The sequence below is a fragment of the Camelus dromedarius genome, chromosome 17 (assembly GCF_036321535.1).
Source record: "Camelus dromedarius isolate mCamDro1 chromosome 17, mCamDro1.pat, whole genome shotgun sequence".
NCBI lineage: Eukaryota > Metazoa > Chordata > Mammalia > Artiodactyla > Camelidae > Camelus > Camelus dromedarius.
In genome coordinates, this window is record NC_087452.1 from 27561023 (window position 1) to 27587821 (window position 26799).

General features: G+C 34.5%; 1 protein-coding gene across 3 annotated transcripts in view; it reads left to right on the top strand.

Annotated features, from left to right (window-relative positions):
• Positions 1-26799, top strand: part of DENND6A (DENN domain containing 6A) — a 45331-nt gene extending 18532 nt beyond the window's left edge. The window contains exons 1-17 of one of the 3 annotated variants that reach the window (XM_031470591.2): positions 3-904; positions 2041-2121; positions 3194-3299; positions 4100-4179; positions 5589-5651; positions 6447-6502; positions 8327-8449; positions 8919-9014; positions 10970-11064; positions 20073-20138; positions 20222-20286; positions 20872-20961; positions 22218-22271; positions 22382-22491; positions 22691-22793; positions 23993-24067; positions 24537-26799. In XM_031470591.2, the coding sequence (XP_031326451.1) occupies positions 782-904; positions 2041-2121; positions 3194-3299; positions 4100-4179; positions 5589-5651; positions 6447-6502; positions 8327-8449; positions 8919-9014; positions 10970-11064; positions 20073-20138; positions 20222-20286; positions 20872-20961; positions 22218-22271; positions 22382-22491; positions 22691-22793; positions 23993-24067; positions 24537-24668 (1518 nt within the window). In that variant the 5' untranslated portion in view covers positions 3-781 and the 3' untranslated portion in view covers positions 24669-26799. Of the gene's footprint in view, positions 1-2; positions 905-2040; positions 2122-3193; positions 3300-4099; positions 4180-5588; positions 5652-6446; positions 6503-8326; positions 8450-8918; positions 9015-10969; positions 11065-20072; positions 20139-20221; positions 20287-20871; positions 20962-22217; positions 22272-22381; positions 22492-22690; positions 22794-23992; positions 24068-24536 lie in introns of those variants that run through there. The other 2 variants (XM_031470588.2, XM_031470589.2) reach the window with 2 other exon arrangements.

Sequence of the window (26799 nt, forward strand, 5' to 3'; positions counted from 1 at the left end):
TGAAAAGTAGTAAAAGGAGAATGTCCACGTGAGAGGAAACTTTAGAACTCAGTTACTCAGTTACCTCTTGTAGTATTCATAATTATAGTACTTTTGTCTTATTACTTACTGTATTATACTGCTAGATTTCCCGAGTCTAATTTATAAGGATTTAGTATGTGAATGAAAGAGACTTTATAAAGTTGCTTTTCTTAAAAATATATTATAATACCAATGTGAATTGTGAAATTAGAATGTTGAGGTAATTTTCTCACTTGTTAATAACTCTTTGTTTAGATGTGGAGGTGGGGTGATAGTATATGAGTAAATATCATCCAGAGTTGAAGATTCCCTGTGGTAATTCCTACCTACTTTATGATAGAATTATAGTTGTCTCTTTTTGATTTTTAAATGAGCTTTGGTTTATAGTTATGTTTATTTAAAACAATGTTAATAATTCAGATGATTCCAGAGTGTAGGTTTCTGTTTGGTACTTCACACTTACATCTCCATCAGCATGAAGAACATTTCCATCTCAATGTCCTATTAGTACATCCAAGAAGAACTTGACATCTCTTGCCTAAAATAAGCATTTATAGCTGACCTTCCTGGTTCCAGTAATGTCAGGACCCTCTCCCAGTTAGCAAAGATATACCTTTGAAATGTCTCTTTAGCCATCCCCTCCTTTCCATGGCCTTTAGCTATCACTATTAACATATTCTTTCAACTGTTGATAATGATAGTTACAATTTATCAGAGCTTTTTATGTTCTTAGCAATACGCATACATTGTATCAGTAAGCATGTATTATCTTACTAATCCTCCTTTTAGTGTTCTGAGAGAGTTCCTTTTGCAAATGAAGGAATTGAGGGCTATTGAGGATAAGAAATTTGCCCAAAGACATCCATCTCCTATCTTTTTCAGGGTAATATATCTTACACAGTGTTCCCAGCTAAAGTGTATATATCTATTACATACAATAAATAAAATATAAAATGATTACCTGTTGCTTAATGAATAAAGAACTGATGATAGTACTGTTTCCTTGTTCTCACTTCTTAGGCCCTCCAAAATAGAGCCTTTACACCTCTCTAATTTCCAGCTTAATCTCCTTTCTGTACATGTGCCATATTTGAACTAAGCTGAACTATATACTTTTTCTTGAGGTAGCTTGTATTCTTCTTTCTTTGTGTGATTTTGCTCAAACTCTTGGATCTCTAAACCTGAAATGTCTTTGTCTTTGTTTAAATCATATCCATCCTTCAATGCCCAATTCAAAAACAGCTGCCTCCAGGAACTCTTTACTGATCCCCATAGACAGAGGTAATCTCTTCCCCCTTGATCTCTTTGTAACACTTCGTGCTTTTTTCATGGTACCTGCCCTTCTTTTACATGATAGTCATTTTTGTACTTTTCTTATCCTTCTTAGGTTGTGATCTCCTTAAGGAACTGTATCTTTGTATTTTCTCTAACACAATGACTTGTTTAAAGCAGGTGGCCAATAACTATTTGTTTAAAGAGTAACAATGAAATAAGGAACTGGATCAGAGCTTATTCCTCTAGGATATAAAAATTTTTAAGTTTTTTGGAATGTAATTAGCTTTCAAAGTGTATGTTGATAAACATTCCAGTGTTTCATTATTATTGGGTAAAAATATAACTGCCCATGTAAGATTCAGTTTGGCATTTAATTCCTTTTGTTTTCTCTCTGGAAATTTTGTATTAGGATATCTCATTTCAAGACTGACTCTAACTCAAAATAGAATTTGATTGTTTCCTAAATTCCATTAACTAGCACAGATATGAATAAAGAACATAAACAGAGTAAGTTATAGGGGCTAAAATCTGACCTTAGTAGTTTAGTTATGATTATTTCATCTTTGGGCAAGTTGGCAGTTTTTTAATCTGGTAATTTTGTCAATATTGTTTCCATTGGTGGAAAACAATAATTAGCTCTTCACATATTCCTCATATCTCAGTTTGGGTTTATAAAGGAACCTGCTGTTAATAAAGGATGGCTATATATATATATATATTTTTAATTTGTCCCTTCTTTCATAGAAGGATCCTGCTTATTTTTATGGATATGTGTATTTCCGACAAGTTCGAGATAAAACTCTAAAAAGAGGCTACTTTCAGAAGGTAATTTTCATATGCACTAATACAAATATTTTTACATTGTGGTTAGAAGAATAGAAATTGTTAGAATGAACAGGCTTTAAAGTCTTTGATATATAAATTCTAGTATGTTTAAAGATAAAAAAATTTTTTTTTTTAGATTAGAGACATCTGCCCTTAGATTTTTAACTCCTGTTGAATTTTGCCTTTCCTTTCTCTGTGCTAGATTCCTGACAGTAAGTTACAGTTATTGTTATGAAACTGTTAAAACTCAGAAGAATTTGCTTAATTTTCATATTTTAGAGTAAGGGAAAGAATAGATTGTAATATAGTCACAACTATTTAAAGCCTACAGTGTCTTTTTTTGAAGAGCCAGTAAATATACTTGGTCAACGTCTTAGTCATTACTGTTCCCACTCTAAATGTACAATCTTTCTGTTTCTAAATATATTTGTGTGTGTGTGTGTGTGTGTGTGTGTGTGTTAGTTCCAGTTTAATCCCAGCTAATAGGTTACCTTTTGTAACCAGGACATGCCCTCACCACTAATTGATGCTTGGTGGAAAGGTAAAAAGTAGTTTTCAAGAAAAATAGATTTTTAAAAGAAACAGCATAATCTGTATCTGAAGTGATCACAAGCTGTAAAGTCACAGTTTCTGAGAAAGTGGCTATGATCATTGAACTCTGAAATGTAACAGTCATAGATCTTAGTTTGAAAAAGCATCACAATGTGTACTTTCCTTATTAGGAAGAATTCATCTGGCTAATTCCTAATATTGCTTTGCTGACAATAATAGTAGCTAGGCTTTGGAAATTATCCATGACATTAGTCTGTTTAAAGGAAATTCTTTTTCCTGGAGAGCAGGCAAATCTGTGATAATGTGTTTATGCTCTTAAAATATAGTAATAAGGTTAACCTTTTTTGTATTCTGCACTGGTAGTTTTATGTTCCTTTTAACCATCCACTGTAAGAGCCTTTTTGTTTTAAAATCCATCCTTTTTGCTGAATTTGGCTTGTTAGTAATTGATTATATAAGAAATGGCAAACAAATTATAATCATAAGGAAATTTTAAACATTATTTCTTTTTTCCCTCCAGTCTTTGGTTTTGATCAGCAAACTACCTTATATTCATTTTTTTCACACTGTGCTCAAACAGATAGCACCAGAGTATTTTGAAAAGAATGAACCCTATCTGGAAGCAGGTAAGTTAAACATTGTGTGAGTCAGGTACCTTTATGAAGCAGTTTTAAAATTTTTATTGGAAATGAGTAAAAAAAAAAATTAAGAATTTTAAAGGCTTACGTTGCAAGAGGCAAAGAGCGAGTTTTGGATTTTGCTTCTTCCAAGTTTGTTTTTAAATGACAAATAAAAAAGAACATTAAAAAAAAAAGAATTTTAAGGGCTATGTGGTAGGTGTAAGATGTAGAACTACTACATCTTCTGGCATCTTCACCTATTAGTCATCAAAGACTATCTTTTATTATCTCCTTTTGCAACATAGATGGTGCCTATTTTTTAGGATAATAATAAACAAATATTGAGTTGCCAGTTTTGATACTCAGGGTACTATTAAACAGAAATCCTTATGTCACCTGATCCAGACAGAAGACCTCTGCCAGGTGGTGTGCTTTTGTAGCTAACTTCAGTGATAATAAATGAATAGGAAAGCTCCCTTTAAACCTATTATTTTGTTGTTTTCAAAAAAATGTGTTAACCAGTTTATATCCTAGAACATGTGTGTGTATCTGGTAAAATGTTATTTTAAATAATTGTACTTTTTATCTTTCATCCTTTCCAGTGTATTTTTTTTTATTTTAAAATTTATTCATGTGTTTTTTTTAAACATTTTTTATTGATTTATAATCATTTTACAATGTTGTGTCTCCAGTGTATTTTTTTCTTCTCTATAGAAAGCAAAAGCAGAATTATTATTTTTAGTGTTCCATTTTAAATATTTTATTATTTCCACTTATACAAAGAAATATTTTACTGTATTTTTCAGCTTGTAATGATGTTGATCGATGGCCTGCCCCAGTGCCAGGGAAAACATTACACCTGCCTATTATGGGGGTAGTAATGAAGGTAATAGCTTATATTTCATTTGTCTCCTTTTGTAAAGAACTCTGGGAAGTTCACACATGAGTTTGTTTGTTTGTTTGGTTTTAAATTTTTTTGATGGGGAGGTGTAATTAGTTTTATTTATTTATTTATTTATCTATCTATTTTTTTTAATGGAAGTTCTGGGGAATGAACCTAGGACCTTATGCATGCCAAGCACACATTCTACCACTGAGCTATACCCTCCCCAACCCATGAGTTTTGCTTTTTAACTTCCTAATAATCTTCAACCCTGTATTGCTTTCACTGTTTGTCACTGATGTGATGAGTTATAAAGAAACCACAATTCATCATATTGTACAGAACCATTAGTCACACAACTCCAAGGGTCACTGGTCCCATTTTCATCCTGTAGAGTTTGCATGATGGTGTCGTTCTTATATAATACATGTGAATGTGAATGCCACCTCCTAGAATTGTGTACCTGTATGGCCCTCCAGAGATGGATGGTATTGCAGAACACTCTTAGAATCGAATATGAGTTAGTAAAATTTAAAAGAAATTAGGAAAGCCATTGGTTCTTAGTCTTAAATGATCTTTTTAATGTGTAATTTCAGACCAACATGTCCATCCCAGGGTATTGTTCTCTGTTAAGTTTTTTTTTAATATATAATGAATTAGCATTTTGCTCTCGGGCTTTGTATGAATGTGCTCTAAGTGCTTTTGCAATTCATTTTCAAGTTGGACTTATTTTTGGCAATGTTCTCTCTTTAGATTTGCTCATTTCTGTAGGATCTGTGTTCTGTTTTTTCCCTGGAAATTATCAGAAGTAGCTCAGGGTTGAGAGTTCTCATGGTCCCCTGTGAGATTTATCCCATAGTTTGGCAAGCTTAACAGGGTGTGTTTGGGTGTGTGTATATTAATGAAGCAAAGATTGGAATAATAAACAAGAAGCGGTATGTAGCGGATGTCCTTTTTCTGTTTTTCAGCACATTTGCTTCTCAGTGGGTTAGTGATTTCTTTGTGTATGGGAGTATGGAGATCTTGGTTCATTTACTTTGTGCTGTGATTAAAAATAAATATGACTTAGCAGGGAGGGTATAGCTCAGGGGTAGGGTGCATGCCTAGCATGCACAATGTCCTGGGTTCAATCCCCGGTACTTCCATTAAAATAAATAAATAAACCTAATTACTTCCCTCCAAAATTAAAAAAAAAAAATTACATTAAAAATAAATATAAATTTAAAAAATAAAATAAATAAGGATGACTTTAGTTTTTAATCTCAGATAAGTATTTTTGTTTTTATGGCTTTTTAGGCATTGCTAACTCTTTTAGCGTCAGGATAGAGTGCCTCGATCCCTCATTGTCGCAGGACTCACCGGTTATAGAAAGGGCATTCTTTTGTAGCCAGAGTTAATTTCTTCTCTTTCAGGTGCGGATTCCCACATGTCATGACAAGCCTGGGACAACTCAAATAGTGCAGTTAACTCAGCAGGTAGTGTGGCACTGTGGTAGAATAATCCAGCATATATATTGTCTTTAACAGAAATTTTAAACTAGCAAATGCAGTGTTTCTTGGGTTTATATTTCTGAATATTACTGAAATATCCCATTAAATAATTTTTAATGAATTGATAATAAATGTCCTTCTGTTTCTCAGACTTTTGTTTTTCTTTATTCTTTCTCTAGTAGGCACTGGAGAACTCAGAATTTATACTGTAATTATGAGGGCAAGGAGAAAACTATCTTTTTCAGCGAGGTTTAATTCTAACAAAACCTCTTATCTTAGAATAATGGTCAGCAGATCCCTGTTTTTAGGAAGCTTAGTCAAAAGGATTCTGTAGTTACGATTGCCTTTCATTTTCCCAAAGCTACAGTTGTTCGTGGGTGGGGATGAATTTTTCATTTGAAATGATTTAACTGGTGTATTTGCACTCCCTTTCTTCTTTGAACTAAATAAAAATGGAGAGCAATAGGAAAACTAATTTTGCCTGTTACATATATATAGTATTATGGTGGTATTTCATACAGTTGAGAATTACTCTTAACATCTGACTACTGGATTAATGCTTTATCTGTGGAATCTGTGTTATCCTTGACCTTCTGCTTTGTTAGGGGAGACTGGTAAGACCCATTCTCTTTGTGGCTGCTCCTGGAGGAAGAGAATCTTAAAAGATAAATAGAGCAACATGGCTTATTGATCATGAGATAGATAGGTACATTTTAGAAATCAATTTCTGTAAATTCTAGTGACATTTTATCTATTTATTTTTTCTTTTTTATCTCTTAGGGAGACACACTTATATCTGTTATTTTACCTACTGTTCATGAGGTGGATCTTTTCAGGTAAAGAATAGAAAATTTTGTTAACTGCCTTTTCTCTTTTGCTTTGTGATACTGTTAATTTCTTTAGAAAATGAATGTTCTTATATGAAATGGGGAAAAAATGTTTTATAAATCAATGGTTCATCCCTGACTACATGTCATTTGCTTTGACTACTAGGGAAATTTGGATATGGATTGGATATTACATGGTAAAAACAAATTATTTTTTGTTTGGGTGTAAGAATGGTATTGTGATGATGTAAGAAAGTGCACTTATGTTTTAGAGATGCATTTTAAATTATTTTGAGGTGAAATGTCATGAGCTTTGTGCTTTATTTAAATATACTTCAGAAATAAATGAAATAAAAATGGCAATGCTCTTCTTCATGGATGCCCTCCTTACCCTGCTCAGGCTCTGCTCCATGCCTGATTGACCCCACATGGTTACCTACTATCCCACTCAGGCTTCTATATCCCGCATTAGGCCACCTTTCCATGTGGATGCCATCTTCACCCTGTTGTGCTCTGACTCTTGATGCCTGGCCAGCCCCCATGTGGCTGCCCTCCTTTCCCTACTTGTGCTCCTACACCTCACTGCAGGCCACTCCTCCATGCATATACCCACATCCTACCATGGACAACCTCCTTAACCCGATGTGACTCTGACCCTCAGTACCTGCTGCCCCTCAGTGCCCCTCAAGCTTCCTGGGCTCTTGTCACCCCAAATCCGATCATCTTCACACATACACAGCTTTCTCACTACATTTGGGTTCCAACAGCCCCAACAACAAGCCACGCCCTGCATATGGATTTATACCTTATTTCACACAAGCCCTGACACCCTCTCTGGGCCAAAATCTTTCCCTCCTGGCAGAGATGCCTACCCTGCATTGTGTTGGGCTGTAGGACTGAATTGTTTAGGAAGGAAGGAGGAAGAGCTCCTTTGCATTATCCTTGAACTGTTTATTGTTTTTGTTTTTTTGCCCTTCCCTCACATTTGTCTTCTTGCCTTTTAACAGTTAAAATTAACTTTCTCTAATTTCCATCTCACAAATTTGTTTCATATTTTTATACTTAAAAGTTACTTGTATTTTTTCCTTCCCTTCCCCTTCCCTCCTTCCTCTTTCTTATGTGTGTATGTTTGCAACTGGGTAGATTGGTTATGATTTTTATAAATAGATAAGTAGTTTTTTTTCTCTAATTGTGACTGTACTAGGGGAAAATTACTAAATAAGTAAAAATTACCAAATGTAACTTAGGCTATGTAATGTACCAGGGTTTTGTCCTATAGGCTCCTGCCTAATTGCAGAGCTACTTACAGTAACATGCAGCATTTCTTCAGGGAAAGGATCTGCCTAGAATTCTGTTGTTTGGCATTAGAACTCCCCCTTGTGATTTGTTCTCATCATTCTTTAGTATTAAAAAGCATTGGCTTTGAAATTAAGTACATCCAGTAAACATCCTTTGGAAAATTAATTTTTCTTATTTCCTTTGAAACATTTGAAATTTAGAAGTAGCAAAGCAATATTCTATCAAATAGATCAACTATATGGTAAAATAATTTAATAATTATCTTATATGCTTTTATTATGTGTTAGCCATTCTGTGTCAGTATATTGCATTTAATTTTGTAAAAATGAGAATGAGTAAAATTGCTGTGTATTTTTATGTGAATAAGAATAGATGTATATGTATCACCACAATTTAAAAGAATTTGTGTATAGATCAAGGTATACATCATAGCTGGAAGAATGTATATCAATGTGAAGTTTTTAGAATGATTACATAAGAACTTAAAAGAACAAGGCTGGATAAGTAACTGCTTCTACTGTGTAAAACTTTCAGGTGCTTCTGCCCCGTCTTTCTCCACAGTCAGATGCTTTGGGAGCTGGTGCTGCTGGGTGAGCCCCTCGTGGTCATGGCACCGTCACCGTCGGAGTCCTCAGAGACTGTATTGGCACTTGTTAAGTGAGTGTGTTTGGTTCCTGGTGGTGACAGTTGCGGCAGTTTTCCACCTGTGATGTTTGCATCGTTACAGCACCATTTATTGATGAGAAAATCAGTTCAGGCTCCATGAGGGCTGGAACAGTGTTTTTGTTTTTCTGAGCAGTATGCACTTTCATTCACATACACTTAAGTTGGCACTTGATAAGTACCAGTTTCGTGAATGGTCAGTGGCTAGTAAAAGGCATATATAGTTACTGAATAATAGAGCCAGAATTTCACCCCATCTTCTGCCTCGAGTCCAGTGTTTTTTTAGTGAGCCATTCCTCATTACGTATTTCCATTTGTCTTTCTGGTTTCCTGAAATGAGTTTACCATGTATTGAAATAGATAAATGATCCCATTGGGGTAAACTCTGTATAGATATTTTGTAATTATTGAGCAGAGCCTTTAATTTCTGTCCTTTGTTTTACATGTTCTTCTTGCTCCACAGCTGTATTTCTCCATTAAAGTACTTCAGTGACTTCCGACCTTATTTCACTATTCATGATAGTGAATTCAAAGAATATACCACCCGTACTCAAGCCCCGTGAGTAAACAAAATGACATTCATTGACCAAGTATTACCTTTATAATCAACTTATGTATAATTATTTTTGGTAATAATTTAAAAGTTTAAATTTTGAACTTATTGGCAGATTGATTTTATAAAGGAAATATTGAGGAGCTGCTGGTAATAACTTAACATTTCAAGAGTCAGTATCTTATTTTCTTTGGATGATTTTATTTATTAGTGGAAACTGTATTGTCATTAAAGCTGTCTGACTGTACTTTCTGGTCTGTCTTCTTTCTTTACTTCAGGACATCTTACAGCATCTCTTCTTGCTGCATAACTTCTTTTTCCTTCTCTCTTCATTGAATCAGCATATAAACATATAAAAATTCTTCCCAGTCAGTAAAAAGGGGGAAAAATGTTACCTTTCCCCTTTAGCTCCTGCTCTATCACTCACCTTCTTTTCATAGCTAAGTTTCTAGAATAACAACAAAAGTTTCCATTTACCTTCTCCACTTGTTGGTTTTCTAGTTGCTTTCCAGTTTATAACAGGTTGATTTCTTCATCTCCACTGAAGTTGTTCTTGCCAAAGTCATCAAGACCCTTCTCACTGCGTGACCCAGTGGGCACATTATTTCCATATTTTTCCTGCCTTCTCTTTCTTGCAACATTTAATCTGTTGACCTTGAAAACATTTTAAGCCTTGATACCCTCTTACCTGGCTGTCTGGTGGTGCATCTTAGTCTCCCGTGCAGACTTCTCTTCCTCTGCCAACCCTTGAAGTGTGGGTGTTTTTCAGTATTGTGTTCTGGGTTCTGATTTCAGACTGATAGTTCCTTCTGTACAATCTTATCTGTACCCCCAACCTCTGTTAACACCTATATACTGATGACTGAAATTTATCTTCCTAGCTCAGATCTGTGCAAGGTCTAGACCTATATATCCAGGTTTTTGTTGTTGTTTGTTTGTTTATTTTACCATATTACCACTTGGACATCTTAATGTCACCCAAAACTTAGCATGTTCAAACTGAATTCTTTTTGTCCCCTTTTTTGCACTAGTTCCATGCTTCTTCCTATTTTCATCAATGGTACTTCTTTTCACTTAGTTACCAAAAACCTAAATTGTCATAAATTTCTCCTTCTTAATATGCCCCACATGAATTTTTACCAAATTTTGTGAATTCAACATCCTAAAATATCTCTCATAACATTTGTTACCTTCTTTCAAAAGCTCTCTTCCTAGTCTTACTGTCTCTATTCTTTCTCATTTCTGCTGTTGCTTTTCCCCAAACGCCTTACCCTTTTTGTAGAGCACCTTCGAAATTTCCCCCAGAGTGATCTTTCTAAGTACATTTTTATTGATATGGCATTCCTCCACTTGGTTCTCTAGTAGTTTCTGTTTGCCTACAAGATAATATCTAAATTTCTTAGCATGTTAAGTTAGTACTTAATGATCTGGCCAGCATCTTCCCATCTACTTTCATTTCTGAGTCTTCCTTCTTCCTGCTTTGTGCTTTAGGAATGCTGAACTGTATGTAGTTTTACAAACAGACTGTGAGCTCACTTCATTACTTTGCACGTACTGTTCATTCTCCTGCATCACCTTTTCTTCCCTTACCCACTTGGCAGAACGCTCCTATTCATCTTTCATGTTTTTGTGCAAATGTCATCTCTTTGGTGAGGCTATCCTTAGTCCCCTGGTAGACATAGTTTTGGTTTTGTAATTATTGTACATTTTATACCACCTTCACTGTCCTCTAATTTCTGGCTTCATAATTGGGTATGTATACCTTTTTTCCTGTGTGCTTTTAGAAGACCGTGTCTTTTCATCTTTATATGCCCAGTGCTAAACATGGTGCCTGGCATGTAGTTGATACGTAGTTTACAGAGTAAAGGAAAAGCTTATCTATTGTCCACTCAGAAGAAATTGTAACCTGATGAAACATTCATTTTTTTTTCTCACTTTTGTTTTGTTTTGTTTTTATGTAGGCCCTCAGTCATATTAGGAGTAACCAACCCTTTTTTTGCGAAAACACTTCAGCACTGGCCACACATTATTCGAATAGGAGACCTTAAACCTGCAGGTAAAGTATAAACTTGGTGTTCTGGTTTTAGTGTGTAATGTGTATGAGCAGGTTTATTTTTTCCCCTTTGTTTTCATCTCTTGGTTATTTTTTAATTATGTTGATGGCAATCTTCTTTGAGGCAGCTTGAATAAAAAAGCCTTTGGAGAAGAGCATAACTTCCAACTACACAGGTTCTTGTATGTGTAATCCATCATGTCCTCCTACCAAAAAATGCACCTACAGTGTTGCAAACACTGAATTAATTATAACAAAATAAAACCTCAAAAATTTGAGCTACTTTTTGTGTATGTATAAGCCCAGTTAAACTGAATTTTCCACCCTTGCTTGAGTAAAACCTTACAGAAAGTTAAAATTACTCATTTTGACCCAAAATTCTCAGCTAGGACTCAAAGAAGTATTATGCATTTCTGTGGCACTGGTATTGATTAAGGAAGTGGTCAAAAAGTTATGCTTTCCTTAAAAAAAGACGGATAATACCTTGCTCATGGTAGCTGTTTAATCAGTATTTATTAAATGAGTAAATGAATTCTGAACTTGGCGATTTTGTTAATCTAGATGACAATTTAACTGTACCGCTGACATTTCCTCAGAGAACATTCCTGAATTTCCTATGGAAATAGTTGAGATGTGAGCTATCCAGAATATTTTTTAATAACTTTATGATGTGTTACTTTTAAAGACTTTTATTTTGGTATACACAGCTATTATATTTAAAACATTACTTTAAAATATGATTATTTTATAAGAGTTCCCTTCTGGAATAAATCTACATAGACATATTAGATTCAGAGAATAACATTTTATATTATTTACAAATATTAGACTCAATATTACACTGAAATCCTTAGAAGTCTTATGAAATAGAGGAAAGAGCAAAAGGCCTTAGCTTGGTAGTCACATCTGTGTAATCTTAGGCAGAACATCCTCTTTAAGCCTTGAATTCTTTGTCCACTGGGAGGATTAAACATAGTGTCTGACTCATGGCACTCTTTAAATGTCATGGTCCCCTGTCATTTCATTAGTATCCTGTCTTAATGATAAATCACTATGAGAAGGTACAAAAAGGTGGGTTTTTTTTAAATCTTAATTTAATCTTGACAATTACTTTCTTGGTTTTGTCCTATTAATCTAAACTGTTTGATTAATTATGATATAGTAGGCTACTGTTTATTGTCTTTTCCCAATGAGAAAAGGCTCTCTGTTGGGAATGTAAGTAGAGGAACTTTTGCTAAGATCATTGATAAGTAGCATGAATTGATAAGTCTGTTTAACTTTTTAAGAAACTGCCAGACTGCTTTCCAAAGTGGCCCACTATTTTACATTCTTACAAGCAGTGTATGAAGGTTCCTATTTCTTCACATCTTTGCCAACATTTGATATTGCCTGTTTTTTAAATATAGCCATCCCAGTGGGTTTGAAATGGTGGTTTTAATTTACTTTTCCTTAGTGACTAATGATGTTGAGCTTCTTTTCATCTGCTTTTTAGTCATTTATGTATCTTCTTTAATGAAATGTTGATTTAAAACTTTTGCCCATTTTTAAATTAGGTTATTTGTCTTATTATTCAGTTATAAGAGGTCTTTATTTTCGACACAAGTTTGTTTTCAGACATGATTTGCAGATATTTTCTCACAGTATTTGACTTCTCTTTTTTTGCTTTCTTAATGGTGTCTTTTGAAATGCAAAAGTACTTTATTTTGATGAAGCCTAGTTTATCAGTTTTTTTCTTTTATGGATTGGCCTTTGGACATTTATCTAGAACTTGAAGCCTAACCCAGGGTCACAGATTTTCTTCTATGTTTTTGTCTATAAATTTTATTGTGTTAGCATTTACATTTAGGAACCACTCAGTTAATTTTTGTGTATAATGTGGAGTCAGGGTCTAAAATCTTTTTTTTTTTTTTTTGCATTTGGTTACCCAGTTGTCTTAGCACCACTTGTTGAAAAGACTATCCTTACTCCATTGAATTGCGTTGATACCTTTTGGAAAATCGGTTGACCATAAACATAAGGGTTTATTTCTGGACTCTTGTTTCTGTTATACTGATCTATATGTGTTATCTTTACACTAGTATAACATCTTGATTACTGTAATGTTACAGTAAGTTTTGAAATCAGAAAATATAACTCTTCCAGCTTTGTTCTTAATTTTAATATTGTTTCAGATATTCTAGGCCTTTTGCATTTCCATATAAATTTTAGGATTACTTTGTCAATATCTGCCAAGTGGGCGGAAAGCAAAAAATCCATCTGGGATTTTGATAGGGATTGTGTTAAATATGTAATCAGTTGGAGGAGAATTGCCATCTTAAAAACACTTGAGTCTTCCAATCCAGGAACTTGGAATGTCTCTCCATTATTTAGATCTTCTTTAATTTTTCTCAGCAGTATTTTATAGTTTTCAATATGCAGGTCCAATTACAATGTTAGGTGTAGGTTTTTCATAGATATCTTTTATCAGGTTGAGGAAGTGCCCATCTATTCCTGGTTTGTTGAGAAAGATAATGAATTTGTGTTGAACTTTATTAAATGCTTTTTCTGTATCTGTGAAGATCATTATATGGTTTTTGTCCTTTATTAACACAGTATATTATATTGATTTTTTATGTTAAACTATCTGGATATTCCTTATATCAATCCCATTTGGTTATGGTGTGTAGTTTTATTATTATTATTATCATCATCATCATCATTATTATTATCATTATTATTATTGGTTTGCTAATACTTCTTGAGGATTTTTACATCTTTATCCATGAGAGATATCAGTCTACAGTTTCTTTTCTTGTGATGTCTTGCCAGTTAGTATGCTTGCTGCTCTGAGAACCCTCTTCAGGCAGGTGAAGTTATCATTTAGAAGTAGAACCTAGGACCAAGGGAGAGGAGGGGACAGTTCTTGAGTTTATTTTTCAAAAATGAGGATAATGGCACAAATGGAATATCAACAGTTTGTTTTAAGCCGCCTACTTTATGGGAGAGGTGCTGTGTTCTCTCTGATTATTTCTGTCACCAGATTATTTGTACCATATGATCAGATATCACTTATTCTATAGAAGAGTGCTTGTGTTGCATGGAAACATTATGCTTTATAGATAGATCCTTAATGGTCACCAAGGAGTGGATAGTAGATAGTGTCAGTGTCCTCAGTTTGGTCCTTGGCCAGTTAGTAGAGGTGATTCATTGTGAGCAATGACACCAGGGTTGCTTAAATAATTTTGGTTAAGACTACAGTACCTGACTTTCTGGGACTGACAGGTCTTTTGTGAGCACAGGTCTTAACAGAAGTGCAAGATTTCATTAAGTTTAATGTGTGTATGGTACTTTTCCCCACTAATACCTTAAAAAAATTTTATTATGGCTAAATATATATTAGAATTTTACCATTTTAGCTATTTTTAAGTGTGCAATTCAGTGGCATTAAATGCATTCACAGTGTTGTGCAACCATCACCCCATCCATTTCCAGAACTTTTCATCATCTCAAACAGAAGCTCTGTAGCCATTAAACAGTAACTTCTCATTCCTTGAATCCCCCAGTGACCTCTATTCTAATTTGTTTCTATGAATTTGACTCTTCTATGTGCTTTTATACATGTGAAATCATACAACATTTGTTTCTGTCTTATTTCACTTAGCATAACGTTTTCAAGGTTCACATTGTAGCATTATCAAAATTACATTCTTTTTTAAAAAATCTGTGGTAAAATACACATAAGATAAAATTTACCATCTTAATCATTTTTTAAGTGTAAAATTCAGTGGCATTAAGTACCATTAAGTGGTATGTTGTTGGGCTGCCATCACCATCATCTACTCACAGGACTCTTTCCATCTTGTAAAACTGAAACTTTGTATCTATTCAACAGTAGCTTCCCATTCACTCCCCACACCCAGCCCTTGGCAACTACCGTTCTGTTCTCTGTCTCTATAAATTTGACTACTCTTGGTATTTTATCTAAGTGGAATTCTACTTTACTTGTCCTTTTGTGACTTGCTTGTTTCACTCAGCATGGGTGTCTTCAGCATTCGTCCATGTTGTAGCAGGTGTCAGAATTTCCTTCCTTTTTAGGCTGAATAGTATTTCATCATATGTATATACCACATTTTGCTTATCCATTCATCTGTTGATGGATACTTGGCTTGCTTCCACCTTTTAGCTATTGTGAATAATACTGTGAACATGGGTGTACAAATATCTCCAGTTCCTGCTTTCACTTCTTTTCATATATGGTCATTCCTTGGTATTCACAGAGGCTTAGTTCCAGGACCTGCCACAGATACCAAAATCTGTACATGCTTAAGTCCCATAGTGGACCTTCTGTATCCACAGTTCCACATCTGTGTGTTAAGTCAGCCACAGAAGTTGTAGTACTATATATATTTATTGAAAAAAATATGTGTATGACTGGACCTGGACAGTTCAAACCCATGTTGTTCAAAGGTCAACTATATACCTAAAAGTGAATTGCTGGACCATATAGTCATTATGTTTAATTTTTTGAGAAACTGCCATACTGCTTTCCTTTTATATTCCCACTATTGGTGCACAAAGGTACTGCTTCTATGTCTTGGCTATTGTAAATGGTGCTGTTATGAACGTTGGGGTGCATGTATCTTTTCGAATTAGAGTTTTCTCCAGATACATACCCAGGAGAGGGATTGCTGAACCATATGGAAGTTCTATTTTTAGTTTTTAAGGAACTTTCATGTTGTTCTCCATAGTGGCCACACCAATTTACAGTCCCACCAACAGTGGGAGGGTTCCCTTTTCTCCACATTCTCTCCAACATTTATTATTTGTAGACTTTTTAATGATGGCCGTTGTGACTGGTGTGAGGTGATACCTCACTCTAGTTTTGATTTGCATTTCCCTGATTATTACCAGTGTTGAGCATCTTTTCATGTGCTAATTGGCCATCTGCGTGTCTTCTTTGGAGAAGTGTCTCTTTAGATCTTCTGCTCATTTTTTTGATTGGGCTGTTTTTTTTTGTTACTGAGTTATAGGAGCTATTTGTATATTTTGGAAATTAATCCCTTGTCAATTGCATTGTTTGCAAATATTTTCTCCCAGTCTGTGGACTGTCTTCATTTTCACTGGAGGACAAATAGAATCTTAAAAAAAAAAACCCAACAAACTCCCTCCAAGCAAAATTCCAGGACCAGACGCCTTCACTGGAGAATTCTATGAAACATACAAAGAAGAACTTATACCAGTCCTTCTCAGACTCTTCCTAAAGATTGAAGAGGAGGGAACACTCCCAAAGTCATTCTATGAAGCCACCATCACCTTGATACCAAAACCAGACAGAGGCACTACCAAGAAAGAAAATTACAGGCCATATCTTTGATGAATGTAGTTGCAAAAATTCTCAGCAAACTTAGCAAACCAAATCCAACAACACATAAAGAAGATCATATACTACAATCAAGTTGGATTCATCCCAGGGTCACCATGATACTCAACTGTGAAAAGCTGAAAGCCTTCTCACCTAAAATCTGGAATAAGACAAAGATGCCCACTCTTACCATTTCTATTAAACATAGTATATTGGAAGTCCTAATCACGGTGATCAGACAAGAAAAAGAAATAAAAGGTATCCATATTGGAAGGGAAGAGGTAAAATTGTCATTATATGCAGATCACATACTATATATAGAAAACCCTAAAGACTCCACACAAAAACTACTAGAACTGATAAACGAGTTCAGAAAGGTAGCAGGATATACAAGATCAACAATCAACATACAGAAATCGCTTGCATTTCTTTACACTAACAATGAAGTAACAGAAAGGGAAAGTAAAAAAACAATCTTTTCTAAAGTTGCATCAAAAATAAATAAATAAAATACTTAAGAATAAACCTGACCAAAGAGGTGAAAGACTTATATGCTGATAATTATAAGACATTGATAAAGAAAACTGAAGATGATTTAAAGAAATGGAAGATATCTCATGTTCTTGGATTAGAAAAAAATTGTAAATTTTTGCCGTACTACCCAAAGCAATGTACAGATTTAATGCATCCCTATCAAATTACCCAGGACTTTTTTCAAACTAGAACAAATAATCCTAAAATTTGTATGGAACCATAAAAGATCCAGATTGCTAAGGCAATACTGAAGAAAAAGAATGAAGCTGGAGGCATAGCCCTCCCAGACTTCAGACAGTACTACAAAGCTGCACTAATTGAAACAGTGTGGTATTGGCACAAAAACAGACGTGGATCAATGGAACAGAATAGAGAGCCCAGAAATAAACCCACACACCTACAGTCAGTTAATCTTCGACAAAGGAGGCAAGAATATACAGTGGAGGCAAGAATATACAGTGGAGAAAAGATGGTCCTGTCTCTTCAACAAGCGGTGTTGAGAAATCTGGACAGCAGCATGTAAATCAGTGAAGTCAGACACTTCCCTCACACCTTACACAGATATAAACTCAAAATGGCTTAAAGACGTAAATATAAGACATGACACCATAAAACTGGAAGAAATCATAGGCAAAACATTCTCTGCCACAAATTGTAGCAATGTTTTCTCAGGTCAGTTTCCCAAGGCAATAGAAATAAAAGCAAAAATAAGCAAATGGGACCTAATCAAACTTACAAACTTTAGCACAGCAAAGAAAACCATAAACAAAACAAAAAGACAGCCTACAGACTGGGAGAAAATATTTGATAGTATCCTTTGATATACAAAAGTTTTTAATTTTCACAAAGTCTAATTTATCAGTATTTTATTATCTCTTTTTGGTATCACATTCTTGAAATTCTGTTTATCTTTTAATTTATGAGTATTGGATATATATCTGGGGATATTTTTCTTTTCTGCCCATTGATTTCAAGACCAAGATCACTGCATCTGCTGCACAAGTTATAAAATACAACAGCCCTGTTTAGGACCCTGGCTTTGAAAATTGAGGGCTATCTGAGAGAGTCAGTAAAACTACAGAAAAAGTATCCTCTTTGTGACCAGTAGGGAAGGCACAGCAGAATTGAGATTTTGCTCTCCCAGACCCAGAAGTTCATAGTTGTACCAGAAACATACATACAGTTTTAACCCTGCAGGGGGATCATTCCTCCTGATATAAAGAGATTACGTCTTCCGGATTGTACCTCGTTTTAGTTTACCCAAATCCTATTAAACAAAGAATGTAATGCTAGGATAATGGTACTTAGTAAGTATTCCTCAAGGAGAAAGTAATTCTACTAGTGTATATTGGATCAAATTATAAACTGATAATTTGTGACCAGAAATTGAGTTTGATGATCTCATCAAGGGTAAAACATTTGGCCTAAATGTAGAGATTGTTATGCAGATATGCAGAGGTGCAATAGCTATGACTGTTAATTATGTGAAACTCCTCTCTTGTGTATGTTGTACATAAGAGACACTGAATAAGTATTTTTTAATTAAAATAAATGTCTGTAATTGTAGGATTTTAATTCATTTTCTGGTATTCCATTTCTTTTTTTTCCTAGACCCATCGGACAAATACCATTTAACTTTTTTTGGCAATAGATAATATACCTTTATGACTAATTTTCTTTATATCTGTTACAAGCTACGGTGAAAGAATTATGGTGACTAGGGTTAGAGTTCAGTATGCATCTTATACCTGATGAGGTCCCCTGAGTCAGAGGGAAATTGTGTGAGTGCAGATTGCTACACAGGTTGTATTCTTGTCTTTGCCTTTTTGAAAAAACAGATATGGATCACTACATATCTTCATTATTACCTAGAACTTACTGAATGTGGAGAGTATGTGAAACCTACTGCTGAATTATTCTCCCTGATGTTTGGTTCCTTCTGCACAGTGAGTTTCAGGAAATAATATGTTAATAAACAGCACTGGTGGATGGAGGAGTTGCAAGTCCTTTGTGACTTGGAACAGCAGGAAACAGAAAATAGGCACAGAAATATTTAGACTTATTCAAACCATTGTGGTTTTGACATGTGATATTCTTTGGGTTCTCACAGTCAGAGGCAGATAAATGACTTGAATTTAGTTATCTGTATTGTTAAATATGTATTAATTTCTGCGCTTTACGGGAAAAAAAGTTACACAAATCTTCTGATTAAAAGCTACTCTGTAGTCTGGGAAGCAAGACTGCAAGACAAGATTCCAGATGATAATTCTCATAAGAATTAGTATGTGGGAATATATAGAATAAATTGACAAAGTAAAAACTGTGAGCTAATGAATCCAAAACATTCCAGAAACCTGAGTGTTTCTGGACTCCTTCCTATTCTTTCTCAGTCTGTCCCCAAAGCCCTTTGTGTTCTCTCTTTCACAGAGCTTTGTAGCTCCTCTTCTTCTCTTTCCTGGCCACACATGCCTTCAGATTCTTCTACTCAGGAGCAGTACTCAGCAATGCATACATTTTATCCTCTGGTCTTTTCTCTCTTTCACTTCATACTCCTTTGTGCAACACAGCACCCCTGCTTAGGAGTCCAGTCCACCTGTGGCTCAGATCTGTGATTGTGGCTTCCACTGTCACCACCTGGTGGCAGTGTTTCTATACTGCAAAAGCAGAATTTGGGGAAGTACGAGAAAAAAACCTTGGAATACTATATATCCATACTAACTTAGGAGTTGCTTTCAGTTCTGTTTACTCTTAAATGGTATTATATTTGACACTGTATTCAGAATGGTATTTTATTCATATTTCATGTATTTAGCATAAAGATTTTAAATTATAAGTTGAATGACAAAAAGGGAAATTTTAAAGTAATGATAGATATTAATGAAAGGTCAAATATCCATTTTATATAATTTATACAAGTTATTTCTGTAGTGCTGTTATAATTCAGTCTTCCCTTTATCCAATTTTAAAGTAGTAGGAATAAACTCTTAAATATTCATTGGTGTGATGAAGAATACCTTAGCTACAACATCCCTGACTAAGTAAATAACAGTCAGTGGACTGTCAGTCTTAGAAAATTCCAGTTTTGTGATATGTGAAATTCAAGTAATTATAAGAATCTGTATGATACTTCCTTCAGGTGAAATTCCTAAGCAGGTTAAAGTGAAAAAATTGAAGAACCTGAAGACTCTGGATTCCAAACCTGGTATTGACTTTTTATTAATTTTTAAATACATACTATATGGGTACTTGGATCTTAGTGTTTACCTTATTTTCTTTACTTTGTAGGAGTTTATACTTCTTATAAGCCATATCTAAATAGAGATGAAGAGATCATAAAACAATTACAGAAGGTAATTACTTGCTCATATTATTAATTTTAAATTTCCTTACTCAGGTATACAATATCCAGTTAGGCAATGTGAGCTTTATGTATAACAATGTGTGATGAGGTCTCTCTTTTGAACCAAAGCATCATAAAAAATCAGGAGACTAATGTCGCAGCAATTATGACTTGAAATATGGGGCTGCAGTTACAAACTAGTACCAGTCTTCCTGAAAACTTACGAGTGAAAAGTTAATAGTGAAAAAGTCGTGGACTGTACTATGAGGTAGCTTAGCATCTAACAGTTGAAATAGTTAGCTTTGTTTGGAACATGTAAATAGTAGTAATACAGCAAGTGTGGAAAAAAGATAGTCTTCATTGTGAGCTGATATTTTAAAGTATGGGATGAATGTCCCATGTTTTGCTCTGAGGATTTTTTTCACGGGATATTGCACAGTGAACTTCACAATAAATTACTTCAAATGAAGTTCTTGGTTGTTTTTCATATCAAGTAAAAATATGTATTTACATATCAGCTGATCTTCTATAAACATTCATTGTTTTGTATTCCCTGTCACTAGAGTATAGGGTCTCAATTTTTTCCTGTTTTAAGGGTGTACAACAGAAACGTCCTTCTGAGGCTCAAAGTGTTATTCTCCGCCGCTATTTTTTGGAACTGACCCAAAGCTTCATCATTCCATTAGTAAGTTAGCATACGTATTTGCTTAATTTAATGATTTGTTGAAGTGGATATGAATTTTTTTTTTCCAGCTTCCAAAACCTTACCATAAATTGTTTTGCCTGCTCATGTGTTTAGTGATTAAAATAGAGCCCTTTGCAAGAGACCTAGACTCTTTGTTCTAGTGTTAACTGTATAATTTTGGTAAGTCACTTCGTCTTCTTTGACCCTCAGTTTCTTTCTTTATCTGTAAAATGTGGCTAGTTACACTTTTCCTAAATATCTTTCAGGGTTGTTATGAATCTTAAATGAGATAATTGTTATGAAATATTATACAATTACTGCATTTTGCACCTTAAAAATTTATACTGTAGCTTCTTTTTCTGACATTATTTTCCTGAGCATAATTTGATGATATCCGTAAGAAGGTAGCAGTTATGGACTTGAAATATGGGGCTGCAGTTACAAACTAAACTAGATGACAGGGAACTTACCTGTCCTGTTCATTATCTTTCCTCTGTCTGTCATATAGTAGCTAGGACACAATAAATGTTTATGGAATAAATGATATGGTTATTCTCTGAAATTCAGTGAAACATTACATTGAAATACTAGAAGATGCCTCATGATATAAGGCAGTACCGTGATGCGGTCCTAGGCTGGAGACTGCATCAGAGAGAGACCTGTGTAGTTATTAATATAATCTATCTAGAATATTACATAAGGGTAACCTATAGATCTTTGCTACTATATTTTGGGAAGAAATACTTTCTTGGTCTATGGCTATCAGTTTATTTTGTTCCATTTAAATCTGTTTAAGTAAGTGAACTTTACTGTAGTGCTTAAGAGCATGGACTGAAGTCAAGTAGATCTGAATTCATGTTCAGGCCATGTGAACTCGGGCAGGTTACTTAGCCTTTTGAGGCCCCGGTTTCCCAGTAATTCCTGCCACAAAGGATGGTTGCAAGGATTAAAAGAGATCATGCATGTAAAATGGTGAGTACATTTTCTGGCACATAGTTACTCAATAAGGTTAATTATTATTAAAAATATGTAGTTCCTTGGATTATCTAAGATTTAGTTAAATTTTTATTGAAAGCCAGTTCTCAATTTAATCTAAATTCAGCAATTTCTTTTGAGGGGAGTGATGGTATTATCCATTTAAAGAGCATATGGATGAAAAACTTGGAAACTCACTTTCTTTAAGTAGGTCTTTTTAAACATTTTTGAAGACTGGGTAAGAACACCTAACTTTGATTAACTTTTTTTCTTGGACTTAGGAAAGATATGTGGCAAGCTTGATGCCTTTGCAGAAAAGTATTTCTCCATGGAAGGTATAAATATTAAATTATAAATTAAATTCCTGTTTGCGTTCTCTAACTGCAATTAACTTCTGTAATATATCCATTTTTAATTTTTAAATACAGTATGTCCTGTTTTCTAGAGTCCACCCCAATTAAGACAGTTCCTTCCAGAAGAATTCATGAAAACACTGGAGAAAACAGGACCTCAACTGACGTCTAGAATAAAAGGCGATTGGATTGGACTTTACCGGTTAGTCCTCTTTTTCTATTTCACCCATCTACACAGCTTTATTTAAAAACAAAACAAAACAAAAAACTGGACTAAACATACTCTTTTTAAAAAAATGCCATTGTTTCACACGGTTCTCCTAGCTATAGGTAGGAAAGGTATTGAGGAGAAGAAATTAAAGTCATAATCAGATTTTTCTTTTTAAAATTTATTTTTACAGGCATTTTCTAAAATCTCCAAATTTTGATGGTTGGTTCAAGACCCGGCGGAAGGAAATGACCCAGAAATTGGAGGCACTCCATCTTGAAGCTCTTTGTGAAGAGGTTAGAAAACAGTGTGTTTATGTGATGATTAACAACTATTGAAAATAAAGATAAAGTTATCCATAGAGGCTGGAAGGTTATATCAATAGCCACTACTTTATAAATAGTAATAAAGTAGTGTGCAGTGTGCCAAGGACTGTGTAGGTGCTCTAAATGGATGATGTCTTTTAATCTTCACAGTTCATTAAAGTAGGTGTGTTAACGCTCTGCATTATGGGACACTTGAGGATTATAAGTTAAGTGATTTGCTTCATATCACATCACTGCTTAGTAGTGGAGTTGGTAGTGTGCTAGAGCCCAATTGCACTGGCTCACAAGAGCCGACTGTGTGCATCTCTTCCCAACTCTGCATTCAGTAATCTGAGGTTGGTGACTTGAAGTTGGCTACAGTGGGAGGATTACACCGCAGAACCTGGCAAATGCTACAAACCAGAGACTTTTCCTGGAGAACTGGTTATTAAATATTTGCTAGCATACCACTGAATGGAGTCAGGATTCAAATCCAAGCAGTCTTATCTCTAGATCTTTTCCCACATGCTTTATTCCCCTTTCCCAGTTACTATGATTCTTTTTTTCCTGTATTTGGACTTTTCCACATTCTATAATTTGTCAGCAGACTATTTTAAGTTAAGCTATTTGTAAAAATATAAAGGATAGTCTCATTTCATTTGTACTTAGCTTGAGTTTATGATTTCTAATCATAAACTCCCACTGACTGTAGTTTTCAGAGAAGGAATACGATGAAGGCAACCACAAAGAAGCCCAGGAAGGGCTTATTTGAAGGTGCAGAGTTTACGTTTAATAATATATTCATGTTCATAATTTCTTAATTTGTTAGTTGGTGTTCCTTAAAAATTATTCCCTATTTAGTGAGGTGAGGGTTAATGTTGTACTTTAAATTCCAATTTTGTTTTTCTTGATTGATCTAAAAGGGCCACCTCAGAAAGGAATGTCTTACATTGTGTTTTACTTCCAAATATTAAGACAGTCAATCTGGCTAATGTCAAGAAGTATCTAATTAACACCGTCAGAATATCGTGTACAGAATTATTCTTGTACTGTGATGCTGTATCTGGGTTACATACCCAGTTCTCCTTTTCCTTCCTGTCCTTCTTTCTTGGTAGCCTTGCCTATTGAAATAGGATGGTTTGGGTATTATTTTGAGTATTTTCTGATCTGAGATTTGTTTATTCTTCCAGGACTTACTTCTCTGGACCCAGAAACACACAGAAGTGGAAACAGTAGACCTTGTATTGAAGCTGAAAAATAAGCTGGTATGTAGCCAAAACAGCCAAAACCTGTGAAGTTATTTTCCTCTCATCTGGAGTGACAATCCATCATGTATCATAGAAGTAACTTTAAATGAGAGGACTAATGATTGGTCAGTTGATAGTAGATCTGACTGAAAATGCTTGGTCATTCAAGCAGATCATAATGATGCATATGTTTTTAAATTATTTACATGGAGTCTGATGAGCTCTACAAAAAACATTGTGACTTATATTTAATACCACATGGCCTATGTAGGTATTATCTATTAATTTACATAGAAGTCTTTTATTGAGTTCAGCAACTGTATTGTTAAAATGGCATGTTCTTTGCTTTTTAACAGTTTTTGTAAATTCTGGTCTAAGTCTCAAGTTTCCAAACCATTAGACCATTAAAACTGTTTATTTAGAGAATATAATGTATTAATACAGGTTCAAAGGATAATTTAAATGCTTCCAAATGTTCCTTATGTAGTTGCAGGCTGATCGAGAGCGTTTACCCGTGAAACCTGACACTATGGAAAAGTTACGGACACACATAGATGCAATTATCTTAGCGTTGCCAGAGGATCTACAAGGCATACTGCTCAAAACGGGCACGACATGATATTTGCCAGGATTTTCCAGTCAAAAAGGATGGTGGTGCACCATGAAGCATACTGACATTTCAACCAGACGCACAAGATCTCTCAGAGTGGAAAATAGCTGTGAATGCTAGCTACAAGGCGGAAAAGACTATACTGTATAAACAGACCTTTTAGTGCATTATTTTTAAAAATGGGTATCTGTGGTGGTTCCACTTTAATACTAAAACACCGAAAGACATTTCTATATTTTTAATCATGTTCTAAAGTGCTCTTATGAGAGACCTGTGGGGCCATCAGTATAAGTGATTCCAAACTGCAGTGCTGGCATTGCAGATATTTTTTTAAATTGGTGCTGCTTTGCCCAATCATGTTGAAACTCAGGGGGATATAAAAATAACATTCACACTGGCTGTCTTCTTAAGAAGAAGGAAAAGACTGAACTGTCAGACTGTAGTTAGAAGTAATTAATGCTTTTGTAGTGCCTTCTGTTGTCCTACATGTTTCACAAAGCCCAGCTGCTAGTCTTAAAGCTTTTCCTTAACGTGATTATGATATGTAAGTTTTTATAAGGCATTCTTTTGAATAATCATTGCTTAAACATATGTTTTTTTGCTTCCCATTATGTTTACTGCTAGTGGCATTGGTGTTTTTTTTCCAATTGTCATGTAGGTTTCATTTCATTCTTTTCTATGCCATTTTCAGATGTAATCTTATCAGTTTCTCCAAAGGGAAGAGGGCATCTAGTATTAATTATGGAAGAGTTTATTTCCTCTTACCTTTTACTAATTAGGCCTGTTTACATTAATTGGCTTGGCTGTTTTTCAAAGACATTCTAATTGTAAACTCATAAGCTATTTTTTAAACTGAACTATCCTTATTTAAAAGGCATTCATAAACCTTTTATGTGATAGATAGTCCTTTGAATGATTATAAGATTGATTCATCTAGCATTATTTGTTTGGTAGGGTTTTTCCCCCCAAATTAATATTTCTCAGAACACTTTCCCTGTGGTTGTTTGACATGGGAACTTTTGACTGAATCACTGTTATAGCTATTTTTGTTGTTTTTGTTTCTGTTTTATTTTGTTTACACTATACTACCTTGCCAAAACTAGAAGATTGTGGTTTGGTAGAATAAGGTTGTTTCCTTGGTGTTTGAATAGGAGTGTCCTGAAGAAGCCACTATTTAAATAGGCACACATGACATAGCACATATGTAAATAGCTGTGTCTTGAATTACCCTCTACATAACCAAATTTAGTTGTATGTGTTTGTAAAAGAAATGGCTTCAGGAGCTATCTCTTACTCTTTGTTAATATAATTCCTAAGGGCACTCCAGACATAAGAAAGGGTCCTTGGTGTTTGTAACTGTGGTCTTCTACCCACATGTGCCCTTTCCTTATGGATATAGTCTCTTGAAGCATACCTCAAAGTCATAGAGAGAATATGGCATTTGAAGTAAATCATATGCCTTGGATCATGAGTTATTTTGTGAAACAACAGTTGTCCCCACGGAAAATGGGCAACTGCTTTTATATGCTAAAGTATTTCATATCTTCCTGGGAAACTTTGTTTAGGTATAAATGGTCATCTTATTATTTTTCAAAAAGGTGTATTTTAATAATCTTACAATTTATATGCAGTTGTGACCAGAGTTTGAAAGTTGTTGGTGTCATATCAAGGATCTTTTCAGTTATACCACTGCAGGATGTATCATTTCAAGTTTATTTTGCACAGCTAAAGAGTAGCAAAGGATGCCAGTTAGCATAACAATAGTATCTTCATATTTACTGTATTTAACTAAAATCTAACACATGTTGAAAACCATATCATAGCCTGGTTTATCTATTAATTTCAAATTATGCAGTTGTAAAAATAACTTAAAGTTTCATTGGGAACCTGAAAAGGACTGGTAACTTAATTTTTTGTGTGATTTTCAGAGTTGTCTTTTTTTTTTTTTTTTTTTTTTTAAGAGACATTGTTAAGATCTAAAACCTGCCATTTAATGTTTATCTTCACCAGCATCAAAAGGAATCACTGCTTTCAGGGTGTTTTGTAATGCCTAGTGCCTTCTGTTTTCAGTGAGAAAGAGGTTTTGTGAAGGCATTTATGGTCATTACTGAAAACTGAATTAAAGGCCTTGGATTTTAAA